This window comes from Ambystoma mexicanum, chromosome 7q (genome assembly GCF_040938575.1).
Source record: "Ambystoma mexicanum isolate Mex_15411 chromosome 7q, UKY_AmexF1_1, whole genome shotgun sequence".
In the NCBI taxonomy this organism is placed as follows: domain Eukaryota; kingdom Metazoa; phylum Chordata; class Amphibia; order Caudata; family Ambystomatidae; genus Ambystoma; species Ambystoma mexicanum.
The window spans coordinates 653394595-653410292 of NC_090941.1; the positions used below are offsets into that span (position 1 = coordinate 653394595).

General features: G+C 45.2%; 1 protein-coding gene across 1 annotated transcript in view; it reads right to left on the reverse strand.

The window, feature by feature from the left end:
- Positions 1-15698, reverse strand: part of MTUS2 (microtubule associated scaffold protein 2) — a 1571269-nt gene that overhangs the window by 225793 nt on the left and 1329778 nt on the right. Inside the window, exon 8 of the mRNA XM_069639493.1 lies at positions 2345-2411. Coding sequence (XP_069495594.1) covers positions 2345-2411 — 67 coding nt within the window. The remainder of the gene's footprint in view (positions 1-2344; positions 2412-15698) is intronic.

Sequence of the window (15698 nt, forward strand, 5' to 3'; positions counted from 1 at the left end):
ATGAAGATGAAGTATGATTGTGATATGACTGAACTGAATGTTTGCTTTGTTCTGACTTTTCATTTGTGGTTTCGGTCACTTAGTTAAGCGCGATATGTATTTATTTAAACATAAAACATGGTAGCCTGCAATATCTGCATACAAGCTTGCAAATACTTTTCTTATTACAGGCTGCTTGTGACATCACAACTGACATGTAATAAGAAAATGTAATTACAACTTCCCTGAAATCAGTTATTACGCTTCAGTTGCGTTGTGATGCCACAATGCTTCCTGCTCGAGCCAGCAGAGAGAAGGTCAGCGGTCACGGCAGCGTTTAAGTAAAGTCAGGAAAAGCTTTTCAGATTGCTTGCTTGCAGAGTAGTTTTCTGTGACACATTGCAGCCGGAAATTGACAAGGACTGTTTATGGTAGAAGGTTTAGTTTTTGCACTGCTGTAGTTTAACTCACGTGAGAAAGAATCTGCAATACTTATTTTAATGCACAAAATTAACGGTTTTTCAATACATTTAGTAAACGGCTTGAACTATTTTTCTGCAACACATTAGGAGCAGCATTTCTGCTTTTTTATGCAAACAGATTAAATATTGACTATATGGATCAGAAAATGAAAGATCTCTTTATATTAAACAAGAGACGAGGTATTAAAGGGAATGGCAGTGTGTGGCCTTGCATTATAAGGAATAAAATGCCCCACCATACATAAAAAGGACATTGCAAGTCACCTTGTGGAGTTCTGTGACTTTATGAAGGGGCTCCGCCTTCAGTCTTGTTCCGCTATTCCATCACAAAACTACTTTGTGGCTTGCAATATCCCTATAATGTACCGTAGGGGGTACATTGCCCCATATATAACCCATTTTCAAATAACAAATCATGCTAAAATCCGTTTCTTTCCAACTTTTAAATTCTTATATGTAAGGAACCTCTCTTGTGATACTTGAAAGTCAAGGGTTAGTCGGGACTTAATTCTGATAACGTCTTTGTGAGTCTGGCCCCTAGTCTGCAGACTTCAAATATTCCAGTGTCAAGGAAAATAAACCATGTAGATGCACGGCATGCATTGTGAAAATATGCTTAACGGCAGAGACACATTAAAAGCATTGCCATCCCTCATGCTCCCATTTTTACCCCTTTAAAATGCATCATTGATACTCAAAGGGTCTGTTTGTGTCGACCCCGATACATTACTGTTGCGGTCATATAAAGGCTTAATCTTGTCTTTGTTAAGGGTTTTGGCAAGGGATATTGCAACAAACAAGCCACGCAGTACAAATCAGTAGTCAGGCACTTTTTCAGCATATAAAATACTTGGCATACGTGAGTTTGCACATGTTCAAATTGTCTATAAAAATGTGTGCACTGAAAAGGCGAATGTGTGGCAGAATATCTAGAGTTTATGAACACACAAATTGGAAAAATGTCCTTTCGTAATTGATAATGACAAGAAATGATCTCGTTTCAATTATATATTTATTTTTTCCGCATCCAGCTGCCTGTTCGTGGCAGATTCAATGCAGTCTGACTCCAGGCTCCACATGCCACTTACACCTGTCTTGATTCATTGCTGGAGCTGTGGCATGCATGCTGCCAGCATAGACACATTTGCGGTTCAACGGGGACATGACTTTCATCGGTGTAAATTCAAAGGTATTTGTCCCTTTTCATTGTGGGTCAACTCAAAGCCGAAATGAAACCACAAACAATCAACCAGTTAAGAAAATGGGACGTGTCCCTGTATATAAACAAAACATTAAAAAAAAGAAATGTACAAAAAAAGGCGAGAAGGCAAATTTGAAAGGACCCCCATAGAAAAGATGTAAACCCGCACCCAACACAGCATCAGATCACGGGTATTGCTCTCGGCCCCTGAATTAGGACCATGCATTGGGCATAACCCCTGCATTTCACACAGATTATTACCTGCATCCCACTAACACAAGCTTATGCTGGTTAACTTTATAATACACAGTTTAGAGAAAGCATTGGAAGCGGTCCAGTGATCTGTCTCTTGCATGAAGCATTGCTGTTTTAATCTTCGAATGGAAATTCAATTATCGCAAAGAGGATGCAAATTTAGAGATCACACTACAAGAGACCATTACAGGTCACTTATGATTTATCATACGGATGCGCTAATGAACCTGTCTCTATCTATGAGGCACAAGCAGCATAGTTCTCAGCCAGGGTCACAGATCACACACTGGTGATTTGCAAAGACTCAGTAGTCATAGGGACATAAAGCTCAAGTTTTATCACAGTAAGTAAAAACATCCTTTAGTTCAACCTCTATAAGCACAGAAAGGTAATCGATTCAGAAGATGTTTTGACTCCTAGTACTCACCAACTTCCTCCCTGATGTTCGTGAGTTCAATAGACAGCTCTTTCTCTTTCATTAGGCCTCTTTCATTCTGTAAAACAGTGCATTTCAGCAATGTTAGTATTGTCCATGCTTGCATGCACCTTCATTGCAAGACATGCACAGGAGGTTTGACACAAATACTGGAGTTGAAAACTTTAAAGGCAGAGGAAAACATTGAGGCCAACTCACAAAGAACATTTTGCCACAGGGATTGCATTTGTGGCCAAAACTAAAAACCAGGCCATTGGTGACCAATCACACAAAAATAACAAATGGGCTAAAGCGGGGTGTATCATCAGACACACCCATTTTGCATCTTGAGGAGAGTCAGAGACCGGGCAATTTAAATTAGGGTGATAGCTAGAAACCCAAAGAGTGAGGCGATACCCACGGGTTCGGGAGTACAATAAATGTAATAAATAAATAAAATAAACAAATGTGTACAAAATAAAAAAGGAATTTACCCCTGTAATAAATTGCCATTATTCCAAGCTGGCTTAAGTCAATTTTAGAACCTGACAAGTCTGCAGGAACTATTTGTAATTAGTTAAACATTTTTCTTTGAAAGTGGGTCAATTTCCTCAAAGGTTTACAATACCTTCGGGTACAAATATCTGCTTTTTCTCGAGTAACACATTATTTTACATCCAGGGACTTGTGCCTGGTTTTGTTTTCTGTGTGTGAAACTCAGAACCATTTGCAAGGGCAAATTGCTCTTGGCATTTGTGCATTTGTTTGTGAGTGTGAATCCACTTGTGACAGACACAATTTGCATCTGCAGCAATGTGCACAGGAACATGTATTTCTTTGCAATTTGGGCCCAAAGTGTTTAGAACTAAGGGTAGTTAAGAGTTCAAGGTTAGACTTGAATCACCAGAGATTATCCTGTGTGAAGGTACAGAGATTTGGGGATAACACAGGTGCATTGTATCAGGCATTATTTACCATTTGGGGCTTTCCAACAAATCCTATTATTCTGCAAAATTACTGAAACGAGTGTTGTTCATGCAGGATAAAACATTGTTTTTAAGTCATATACCAAATGTTACATTGGGTGTTGCTAGACAGTTAGAAATGATCCAGTTCTGTTCAACTTGAACGCTTAAAACAGGAAGTGATGATGTCTCTTGTAGGATATAATCAAGAGTGCAAGAACAGACATCTGCAACATCTTCTATAGCAGCCTAACCTGCACTAACAAGATACCAAGAAGGTACACAAATCATGAACAAAATGTCCTTCACAATAGTGTATTGATTCATATAGGATTCTGTAGGGAGCTTAAAGCAGCCAAATCCTCCTTCAAAGCATTCGGGGTAAAATATTGCATTGCCACACACATGTATGTAGTTAGGAAAAGGCCAAACTTTGCCTTTACTCAAGGTGAGCATCCCCAGATGCTACTGCATTTATGGAACAGGTTTCAGCTTCTGTGCGTTTACTGACATAACGGATCAATTGCATCACAGTTTTACCTTTAGAACAGGTAATTTTCTCGTCTCCCTTAAATCAGAGACTAGGCTTATCACGTATGGTTTATTCTGTGGTACCATTGGCTCACTACTCATTATCAACATTTACAAATGGAAAACTAAAATGAATTTCGATACTCATCAGAAACTAGCTCCTTTTCATTTGGTTACCGTTGTCCCAATACGATGCAAGTACTTGGGATGAGTGGAAGCAGTATTTGTTAGTAAAACGGTTGAATAGCTTATTCAATCAACTTAATCAAAAGCGCTTACGATGCTCACTTCCCGGGAAATTGGGAATGAAGCAGGACTTTGGCCACAGCTCAGAGAATCAGCAATGACCATTCTGGGCAAAAGATGATTATCTATATATACACACATGTCTGCCTATATCAGAATCGATAGATGCTTGAGAACAGGAGGTTATGAATGGGCGAGGACGGGGATCATCACCTCGGTATGTGTGCTGGCCATTCCTACATCTGATCGTACATAATCAGAGGAGATCTGACCGTCCTTTGGCTCTGCTACAACATAGGATGTAGAGTGAGAGCCTCCCTAGCCTTTCTGCTGACATGATTAGAATCGTTGGACACAGACCATTTTTGGGAAGAGTAAACCAGGAGCCACAGGAGTAAGGCAAAGGGTAGATACCATGGGCCGGTACACTTTAATCTTTCTCTCCATACCAGTACAGCCTTCGACAATACCACAAAGTCCCTTTAACCAAAGTTTGTTGAGTGAATTTCATTTTTTAAATGATATGTAGCATCAAACTTATGCATTATAGAGCGTTGCCTCTTTGGACCCATTGCTGGCTCACAGGATAATGCCCATTGCCTGGATTGCCTGGACCCATTACCACCATTTGGTCAACCATGACTCTGAAGACGATCCTGTGGGTCTGCAAACTGTTCAAACAAACCCTGAAATTACCAACCTGTTTTTGGCCCCTATTGGTCAGATTCCAAACAAACCTCTGGACACAATTGCACCAAACCACAAAAGGATGGTGTGTGTCAAACCAGACACAAGGTTCTTGGGAAGGTTTGATGCAAATCCATCAAGCAATCTGGGCTGCTGGCAAGATGAAAAATGAGTCCATGAGAAATGATGGGCAAAACCCAAGTTGTAGGTCTTTCCTATAACTCTTTGAACTTAAATTCATGGATGTGATTGGTGGATGCAAGACTTCAGCTTGACAATCATCATGAGTCCTCACACCAGGTTCTGTGAGCCCTGTACATAAAAACCTTTTGGATGAGCAAATTGTATCACCTTAGGCATGTCCAGACCTCTGGGAGGACCCGTTATGTTATGTTACATGAATTTATAAAGTGCGCGGCCATCCGAGGGGATCATGGTGCTGGAGGGTTAGACTATACGTTGAACAAGCGATCAGAACCAGAGACACAGCACCATTTAAAACAAAAGGTCTTTACCACTTTCCTAAAGGCCAAATGATTAGATACTTTCTTTACGGCTAGTGGGAGCTCATTCCATAGCACCGCTGCTGCAATGGAAAAGGCTCGGCCTCCGATCCGCACACGCCGATAGGGAGACACCACAAGCAGATCAGCGGCTGCGGAGCGTAACCCCGATTTGGAAGGTAACGAGTACATTTTAATTGAAGAAATTCCAAGCCCTGGGCGTGCAGAGCCTGATGCACGATGCACAATGCTTTAAAGCGAATGCGCCAAGTCACTGGGAGCCAGTGAAGAGTCCGAAGCACTGGAGAGATATGGGCTGCATAGGGCATGCCTGTTGCCACCCGGGCTGCTAGGTTTTGTAAGCGTTGCAGAAGCTGAATCAGTCCCTTAGGCTGTGCCAGAAATAAAGTGTTACAGTAATCTAGCCGGGATAGTACCAATGCTGCTACTAGCGGCGGGTGGAGAGAGGCAGGGATCATTGGGAGCACCTTTCTTAGAACTTTAAGCTGAAAGTGGCCAGCTTGACAAACAGCTGCCACTTGGTTGTCCATGGAGAGCGATGAGGAGAAAAGTACACCCAGGTTTTTCACCTTCTCAAAAGGAACTGGCAAAGGTCCAAGAGCAGCTGGCCAGATGGAAAACACCCATAGTGAGGGATTAGGGGGACAGCCCCCCACCAACACCTCTGTCTTATCTGTGTTCAACTTAAGCCAGTTGTGGGTCATCCACTCTCCCACGGCTGCCAGGCACCTCCGTAGGCACGACGACCTCTCAGCCTGATCAAGATCTAAACGAGTCAAGATCTGAGTGTCGTCGGCATAGGAGTAGCACCTGCCGCCGAAGGAGTGGATGAGACACACAAGTGCCCAGAGGTAAATGTTAAATAGAACTGGAGACAAGGAAGAAACCTGTGGCACTCCACACCCACGAAGGGAGGAAGCAGAAAGAAAAGACCCGGGCATGCCCTACAGGAGTGTAATACGATATCATTTTAGAAACAATGTCTGCCAAGCTTCGGGGAAAGAGAATGGGTCTGTGGAGCCCAGAGGTAGCCCTCTGCAAAGGTTTGCATAGTCCTTCACACTTAGGGTAAGAAAAAGTACTCCAGTGGTCCAAGGGCCTCATTTAGAGACATGTAATCAACAAGTGACACTGTGCCAGGGGCATGTACATTACCCTCATGCCTTATCTCCATGCCCTATGGGTACTGCAGATAGCAGCACCCAGGGCAAGGCCTGAGGGCAAGTCGGAGCACATAGCCACGACTATGGTGAGTGCAGGCCACAGACCACCCAGGGCACGCTTGCACGTCTAGCCGCCCATGCACTATCCACAGGCCATTGCCAGAGGTTAGGCCCTCTAGGTTCTCTTGCTAGGGTTTGTGCATTGGAACATGGCCCAGAGGCATGTCCCGGGATCATTACTCTGTAAGGCTGGGCAATGCACCCAGTAGTCTGCGTGGGCATTGCCCACTTGCCATGACTAAGAGCAATATCCCCAGGAAGGACATGCCCTGCATGCAGTGTGGGCAGGGATGGTTTACTGGGTTGATGGCGACAAGCCATGCCCTAGGAGCACTAGGCCCATTGGCACGGCGTACACCCACGACTGGTTGTTAGTGCAGGCAGTAGTCAGCCTGGGGAAAGGCTGCAGGCCCATCATCTGCATGGCATAGGCCATGTCCTGGGGTATGATGTGGCTTGGCATAGTGCACCTCTGGCATGGCTCCAAGGCCAGTGAATAGGCTGGCTGAGGTAATACATCCAGGCCAGGCCTGTAGGTTATGGCAGGCAGTGGTGCTTCTGAGGCATGGACTGTGGCCATTCCCCAGGTATGCAACTTAAAGGACATGGCATAGACCCTGCCTTTGCAACAGTGCAGCAGGTGGTGTCACACCTAGGGCATAGCCGCAGGCAGTGCACTTGGTGCAACGCCCACAGGATCTGGGCACAAATCATGCCCCACCCAACTGTACTCACACAGGGCACGGCCACCGGCGATGCTTGTGGTTGGGCAAGCAGGGTTGGGACACTAGGGAAAGGCAGCAATTAGCCCTGGTACATTACCTAAAGGGCATTGTCAAAGGTCATGAATCTAGGTCATGTCTCCAAGCCCTGTGGCTAGGCTACAGGCCGTGCCCCCAGAGTAAGCAGGAAGGATGGGCACTGTGGCCATGTCCTGAGCACACTATCACAGGACATGCCCTGTGGGAAGCACAGGCAATGGTAGTGGCCATGTGTTATTGCGCCGAGGGTATGGCTACACGCCATGCACAACAGTACATATATGCACGGGGCACACGTTTGGACACATATGCACCACCCGCAGGGCACGGCCACAGGAAATGATTACTCTGCATATAGCGTAGGGGGAAGTAGTACGCCCTGGACATGACTGCGGGCCATGAGCACTGGGTACGAGGAGAAGTGGACACATTCTTGTTGTACTGTGAATGGTTGCCAGGCATGCCCTATGCACAGGAATCAGCGACTCAAGACTAAAAGGCGTTTACATTCACCAGGGCGTGCCCACTGGTCTTTCGAGAGAAGCGAATATCACGCGATAACACGGGGAATTCGGCCACATGAATGGAGTGGGCAGCCACTGGTCTGTCATTCCAACATGTGCCAACAATATGCCCATGTGTGGCTGTCTGATAATGTGCCATTCCAGTGCAGTCTGCTCCAGGGGCATCAGGGAAGCAATGCCCTGTATCAATGCACGAATTGCCATCAAGTCCACTTTTTTTAAAATATATATCTTCTTGCTTCACAGTAAATCTTCAAAAAAAAGACCTGCTGTTAAAAGGTTGAACAAAAACACTGATTGTCTAAACCTGAAAATGTCAAATATCCTCCCTACCCTGTAACTAGCCCAACAAGTGCCCCTAGGCTTTTTACTTTCCCATAGTCACCCTGGGCGCAGCCTCTGACGCACTGAGGTCAAAGTTCACAAGGAGAGTATATCATCGCTTGCACTTACTTACCTGCTGCCTTGCAACTGTGCCCCTGGCACGTCACCCCTCCGTGGACCCTCTAGCACGTACCCCCTTCCCCTGTCCCTTCTCTCTCTCCAAATGTTCACAGGGCCCAGTAGGGCCGCTGCCTGTATGTTGCATTTCCCATTGTCTTGTTCTCTTCCCTGGCCCTGTGGGAGCTCTGAAACACATTTTCTTGATGTATAAGCGCCATACAAATGCCCCATAAATAAATAAATAAATTATGTTTTCCCACGGGTCTGTGATGAGACCAGGAAGGACACAGATCTCAACCCATGTGCAAAAAGGAATTATGGCCACATTACTGATTTTTTAAAGCAAGCGGTGTATTCCGTGAATGTAATCAGCCTTCGGTTGTGCATTCATATAGCGTTCCTATTTGCGTTTTTTCTGCCATAAAATCTACTGCTTAAAAAAGAAACTGTACATTAACTTGTCGATTTGTATTATTTTTCTAAGCAATCAAGAGCAATTAAAATGCCCTGTCCTGATGCGCCATCTTAGGTCTTGATGACTAATGTTTTGCAAGGCGAGCCTGGGGCTGTGCAGATTTTCCAGCAGTGCTATGGGATTTTTAAGAGGATCACGCAGGTCCAGGACGCAGATTAATCAGCCCAGTATATGTACATCGCTCTGGGCAATCGGCCAATGGCAATTGCACAAGCCTGTCTCATTTGAAATGCATGCTTTCAGTGTTCGGCCATTGGGGGTGAGGTGAGGGAGCCAGAAATATCATGGATAGCGGCAAGCCAGAGCGGAGCCAGGGCGTGTGGCCTGGCTCAAACACAAGGAAAGCTGGCAAAAGAACCAGACATGGCACCATGTCTTACAACTTCTCACACCACAAACCCCAAGCCAGGAGTCTTGCCTCCCCACCTGCTACACCACAAAACATAAACCCGATGCGCCCTGCATCAGCATGCCCCACAGTGCAAAACCCAAACCTGGCATGCAGCGCTTCCATTCAGACCCCACCAAACCCCCCACAACAAAAAACCCAGACCTGGTATCCCAAAGTTGCCAGACACGGCACAGTGGATTCACTTATCTGCGCAGGATCACACACTTGTAACGAACAGTGAAACCGGGATTTGAGCTCACACTGCACTTTAGATGCTTGTCCGCCTATCTTGTGAACTCTGGCAAATATAAATAAATATGTGTTTTAATGTAGCTTTAAAGAGCTAAACTAATGCTTGATTTTACAGATTACTAGAAAAGTACCCACATGGCTTTTTAAACTGACCTTACACATATGTGAAGTATAAAGAGTGTAACTGTAGTTCGGCTTTCCACATTATGAATGTAAGACTACAAGTACCAAAATTCAAAGTAATGTCATCCTACATCATTGTGACAGTGTTTTGCAACTTTACTTTCAGGACTTAAAGACACATAACAACCAGCAAAACTGTGTGACAAGGTTAGTGTTTGAGATCATTGTCTGACACAAGCTTGAAGCTTATATATCATATTATGTTGCACATAAAAGCAAGCCCTTTTGTGTGTGTTAAATCAGCAAACAACAAATGAGACTGGAACCATGTTGAAGCGTGCAGCGAAGGGGGCCCCGAAAACAACAATTCAAAATATAAAACAATTGTATTATGCACCAAAAGTTACATTAAAATGGGTAGAAACATGTTTTGAGGGTTTAATTACAGTTCACCATGAACTCATCTACAGTACTTATACCATATGTGTTAAAAATGTTCTTCTTAACCAAAAAGATGTCTAACTACATATGCCCCACACAACAAGATCCGTCGTTCTTTACAACCATTTGTGATGAATACACTCCTAAAAAATATCCTTCGAGAGAGTTCAGCAAAATAAACACACAATTCTATAGAAAAAAATCTACTCCTAATATCATTCCATTTTGTATGCATATAGGCCCAACACAACGTGCTATGTTTCTGTTCTTAGCGCTTCAAGCACTGAACATTCATCAGGGGCTAAATCACGTTTCCAATTGAAAAAAGCTTCTATGCTAAACTTTTTTGAAGTAGTGAGGTCAACAAAACATGTCATCTAGGATCAAAATCACATGACTGTGTAATGATGGGGTCCACAGTACTGGACATGTTTTCTGCTTGGAATCTGGATATGCAGGGATTACCCAATCTGCAACACAAACCAACGCATGTTGTAATAAGGATAACTCAGGTAAATACTTTACTGGACAACACACCTCGGTTTAATATGACCTTATTTTGAACAGGTGTGATCTAGCATCCCAACGGATGCATCACCCATGCACTTATAAATTGTGCACCTAGAAAAGCAGAATTGATACTGCTTTAGTCTGGCAAATCTCAGGCACGGAGTTCCCCAACTCTTGGAATCAGAACACAATGGGCTTCATTACTAGGCGGGCGGTAAGGGATTACCGGCACCGGTAAGGGCACCGGTGCCGGTAATCCCTTACCGCCCTACTACGAGATCCCTTTGCGGGTCCTCCCTTAACGCCTGGTTTTTCCAGGCATTAAGGACGGGACCCGCAAAGGGACTCTGGAGCTAATAACGGTACCGCAATTTGCGGTACCGTTATTAGCGCCTTCCCCATTCCCATTGAGCCCTATGGGGGCTCAAATGGGAATGGGGAAGGACCCTGGTGAATGGGGAATTACCGGTCCCGCCAACCTTGGAATGGACCAGTAATTGCTCCATTCACCAGGGCGGAGTCAGAACGCTAATAGCGCCATGGCTGCCTCCAACCTCGTAATGAGGCCCAATGTCTTAAAATATACACTTCAAAACCCGCCGCTAAGCTTTCGGAGGCTTAGTTCAGGGGCCGTCTGAATGGACTTTAGTAACTGTTCACCAATCCCTAAAGAGATGGGACAGCACACTCAGTTAACACACGCGCTCACCTGGAAATGTATTCAGTGATGTGGTTAACAGCACACAGAAGAGTAACCATACCTCTCGCTTCGCACGGGGGCAGTATTGTCCCCCAATCTTCAATGGAATTAGCAGACATTGTGGACATAAACTAGACAGTTAAAAAGGAGGGATTTGGTTTGTGGCGCCGTTGAATTATCTTGGAAGAAGGGAACGGACGGAGTATTTAACTGGCGTCACGTGGTTTCTGGGGTTTGGAGGAGTTTCAGGTTTAAATGTGAGTGGCCGCGTCTTATTTAACTTTCAGACTCTCATCTGCACTTTGCCCATCGCTATCAGATGCCCCCATGCCACCAGGGGCACCAGGCTTCCATCTCATTTGCCACATTTGGACTCACTCAATATCCCGATTAGAAAGGTTTGAGAGGAAATCCCAAAACTGAAAACGTTGTGTGCCTGTGAAAAAAGGAGTCCCTTCCAAACACTATGTTCCAAACAGCCCAGGTCCATTTAAACAGCGCCTTGAAATGTATACGATCTCATGCACTGACTCACTCACATATTCACTCGTTTCCTTGCAGTCAGATCTATGACCACGTTGCCCCTGAGCTATCCTCCCGCGACACAAAAAGTAGTGCATCAATGTTCCTCTGCCCCGCCAACTTTTATGCCCTGCCCCTTTTTTCTGCTCCATTCAATCCCCCCAAACAGTCCTTCCCACACCACCCCCTTCAATTTAAACCACCTACCAGGGTCCTTCCAGTCCTTCCCTCCACCCCAGAAGCTGTGATTTACAAAAGTTCGCTCACCCACCATTTGCACCTTTCGCCACTGACACGCCCGCCACACCATTACCTGCAAACCCCACTGTGCATAAACAACCCCTGGCTCCTACAGGAATTCACAAATTGCCAGGTGACTGCCTGGGGGTAGGCTTTATTCACAAGCAGGCCATTCACATAAACAAAGCTTAGCAAGCACTTGTGAGATAGCACAACACAGGATTGTGAAACCAGAGCATAGGTTCAAATCATCGGCAGAGGAACTGTTAGTTTCTTTTTTTTATAGTGGCCTTTCCTACCGTCCTGGAACGGTACCCCCAGGTCACATGAAGTAAGGGAACTATGACCGATTTCCCCGAGAAGTAAGGGAACGTCGTACCCTTTAGTTCCCTCCCACTTTGACCTCTGTCTATGACCCACTAAGACTGGGGGATCCCAAAAGCCTGTGCACACACTGGCTGAATAGCAGATGCGCAATCACACCGAGTGACTTCCGGGGCAGTGACTTGCCTTGTAATTGTGCACACTCACAGATATGCATTCCAGGGGCATCACTGAGCATCCTTGTGGTGTACACAGACAAGAAGTCTAGCCGCCTCACAGATACTCTACACAGGGGTATTCAAACGTTTTTATGCTGAGTCCCTGCTCCCCCCCTTGAGTACAAATATTGCTGCTGGGCCCCCCAGATGCTGTATCTGCTATACATTCCATTATAAGCAATCGCTGTAATCCCTTTTTGAAGACCTTTGCGCTCCCCCTCGGCCCCCGAACATCCTTCGGGGCCCCAAAGGGGCCCAGCAGCACGGTTTGAAGACCACTGCTTTACACTAAGACCAACCTTATAGAGCTCCCCAACCCTCTCCTCTCACCCAAAAGTATAAAGGTGTCTCGATGTAAATAGCTATTCAAACTCGGATCTATGCGATCACTACGACCCCCAGAATTAAGAAAGCCCTACATGAGTGTATCATTGCTGATTATTCCCATGCAGGCACCTCTCTTTTGGGCTGTCAATGAACCAGGCCCACTGGATTTGAAAGTCTGAATAGGCCACACCCGATTTCATTACAGAATTCTTTGAGTGGAAAGACTGGCAAAATGCATTTTAGGTGTCTGAACAGAAACAACCACAGTTGTACTGACTCATATGAAGCGCTGCAAAGGAAACTGGTCACCGAGAAGGTAAGCGGTTTGCCAAGCATCACTTCAGAGTGCTGTGCATGACAGAGAAAAATCATACTGCCTGCAGCAACAGAGACCCTCCAGGTCATCATTTGGGGTGCTGTCACATATGTACGCTTTCAGCTCCTCAGGTCCCGATGGCAGTAGGAGCAAACTGGAAGTACAGATCATACGAGGATCTATTTCAATGCTCTCCACACGTCCTCTGACGTGCCGCGTGGAAGCGGGACTCAGTAAGGGGAGGGACAATTAACGCCCCGTTTACGGCTTTCTGTTGCAGTGCAGTCCCTGCGGAGAAGATGTTCCAGAGTTGGGCAGGTAAGTTAAAAAATATTTTAAGAATTTCATTAGGTGTGCTCGCGAGTGTTTTGTGACGGTGTGCCTGTGTGAATGTGTGTGTATGTGAGCACACGTCTGTATCTGTATGCATGCCGGGTGGGTGTGGGGAAGGCACAGGCACTGGACACAAGAGAAATGTGATTTACAATCGCCGTTCTGGAAGATATTGGACACGGCTGCTTAACATGTTTAAAGGGAAATTGTGGCATGTATTAACCACTGGCTACAAGACATCAGGCCTCATTCCGAGTACGGCGCTAACCAATGGCACTATTAACGCCTTGGTTGACGCCGTACCCGGACCGGCAGCGCATTGGTGGATGGCGAAATCACCGCCCCATTCCAAGGTTGGCGGAGCGGTAATTCCCCATTCACCAAGGCTCATCCTCATTCCCAAATGAGCCCCCATAGGGCTCAATGGGAATGGGGAAGATGCAATATAACGGTGACCGTTCATTACGGTCACCGTTATTGGCTTGGAGGCCCCTTTGCGCCCTCGACTTTAACACCTGCTCAAAGCAGGCGTTAAGGGCGAGGGCGCAGAGGGAACTCGGAGTATGGCGGTAAGGGAATACCGCCACCGGTCTCGTTACCGGTGGCCGCTATCCCTTACCGCCATACTCGGAATGAGGCCCATCATGTTTTATAAGGCAATGCAGACACTGGGCATGCCCAGGCATATTGGGCACAGCAGCATGAAACATATTTTACAGTGGAAATCATGTCCTATATGCCACACTGGCTGAATGACAAGTAGCAATACTAGCATATATAGGGCACAGCTTGCATGAACATGGTTTATAGTGGCAATGCTGGCATACATTGGGAACAGCCAGCATTAAAGTGTGTACTTACAGTGGCAATTCTGCCATATGTTGGGTTCAGCGCAAGCATTCACATGCTTTCTACAGTTGAAAACTGGCAGCATGAAAACTTCTTTTACAGAGAAGTGCTGGCATAGTTCTTGGGAGAGGACACCAGAACTCCCCTTAATGGTATGCTCACTTTCAAAGCTGCATCACGACTCGCCTGTGACACAGGCACACAAATTCAATTAAACATCAAACATAATAATGACGAGAAGTGAAGGAATGTGCAAAGCTTTACTTATTGCTTGATGTGTAGCACAGCGGAGTCAATCACCGCAGCGGGCTCATTCGCTGCAACAGGCTCCTTCACCGCAGCAGACTCATTCACAGGACCCTCCTGTTTTTTGCATATTTTAATTAACTTTGGGTCTCACCCTAAGTAACTAGTGGAAACCAGACGTGGACACCTTGCTCACTATTCTTAGAGAGGCACAGCCCCACCCTACTGATTAGGCCTAACCAGACTGAAACCCCGCCTGGGGTAGCTGTTAGTACTCTTGTTCAGAGGAGAATTGCCTAGCATTTCGGTGCTGGACTGCCCCAGGGCAGGACAAAGAGTGATATGTTTTGGATATTTCTCCCCTGTGAAAGATAGTGAGCTAAAGACTCTGGGTAAGGCTCTCGTAACCGGGACTAATGTCAGAAGAGGGACTGCCAGGACCCCCCTTGTTATTTGCAGGTTTATTCTCACACAACTATTCTTCCAATTAACGCTCCCCACTCAATCAATCAACACTTTGTAATTCATCATGTGTGAATTTATGCAACATAATTTACTGGAAGAAAAGGGCAGTGTATAATCCAAACAGGGACCTGGCTAATTTCTGGACCAAGCGTGATATGCACTTGTGATATAAATTAAAGCACAAATAAGGCTGAAACAGGGAGCTTGGCAGTGCGGCAAACATTGTAAAGTGGAAGCACTGAGAATGCCTTACAATGGCAAATCTACAATAGCAATCGTTAACAAAGCCAACAGGACTGGCTTTACAAATGTAGAGGGTAAGATGGTTGGGACCCGTGGGGCTTTACAAAACATGCATTGGCAAAACCAATAGGTCTGGCTTTGCCAGTGCTTGTTTATAAAATTCTGTATTATTTAATTAGAAGCTTTGTTCTAATTCATCTAAAAAACGAAAAAATGACATACTATTATACGGCTTTTGTGTCGACAAGGTGTAACCATATACATATATATCACATTAATCCTCTATCACTCACTAAGTACACAAATATTGAAAAGCAACCAGTATTACAAGATAAGAGATGCAAATTTAATAAGATCATGGGGACATAACAAGTAGTACATATCACCAAATAGTGCCTAAATGTAATACAAAATAATTACTCATGTTAGTTGCAATAAAGTGATTTAATGCAAAGCTAATCAAGATAATAAGTAATCAACTTTTAA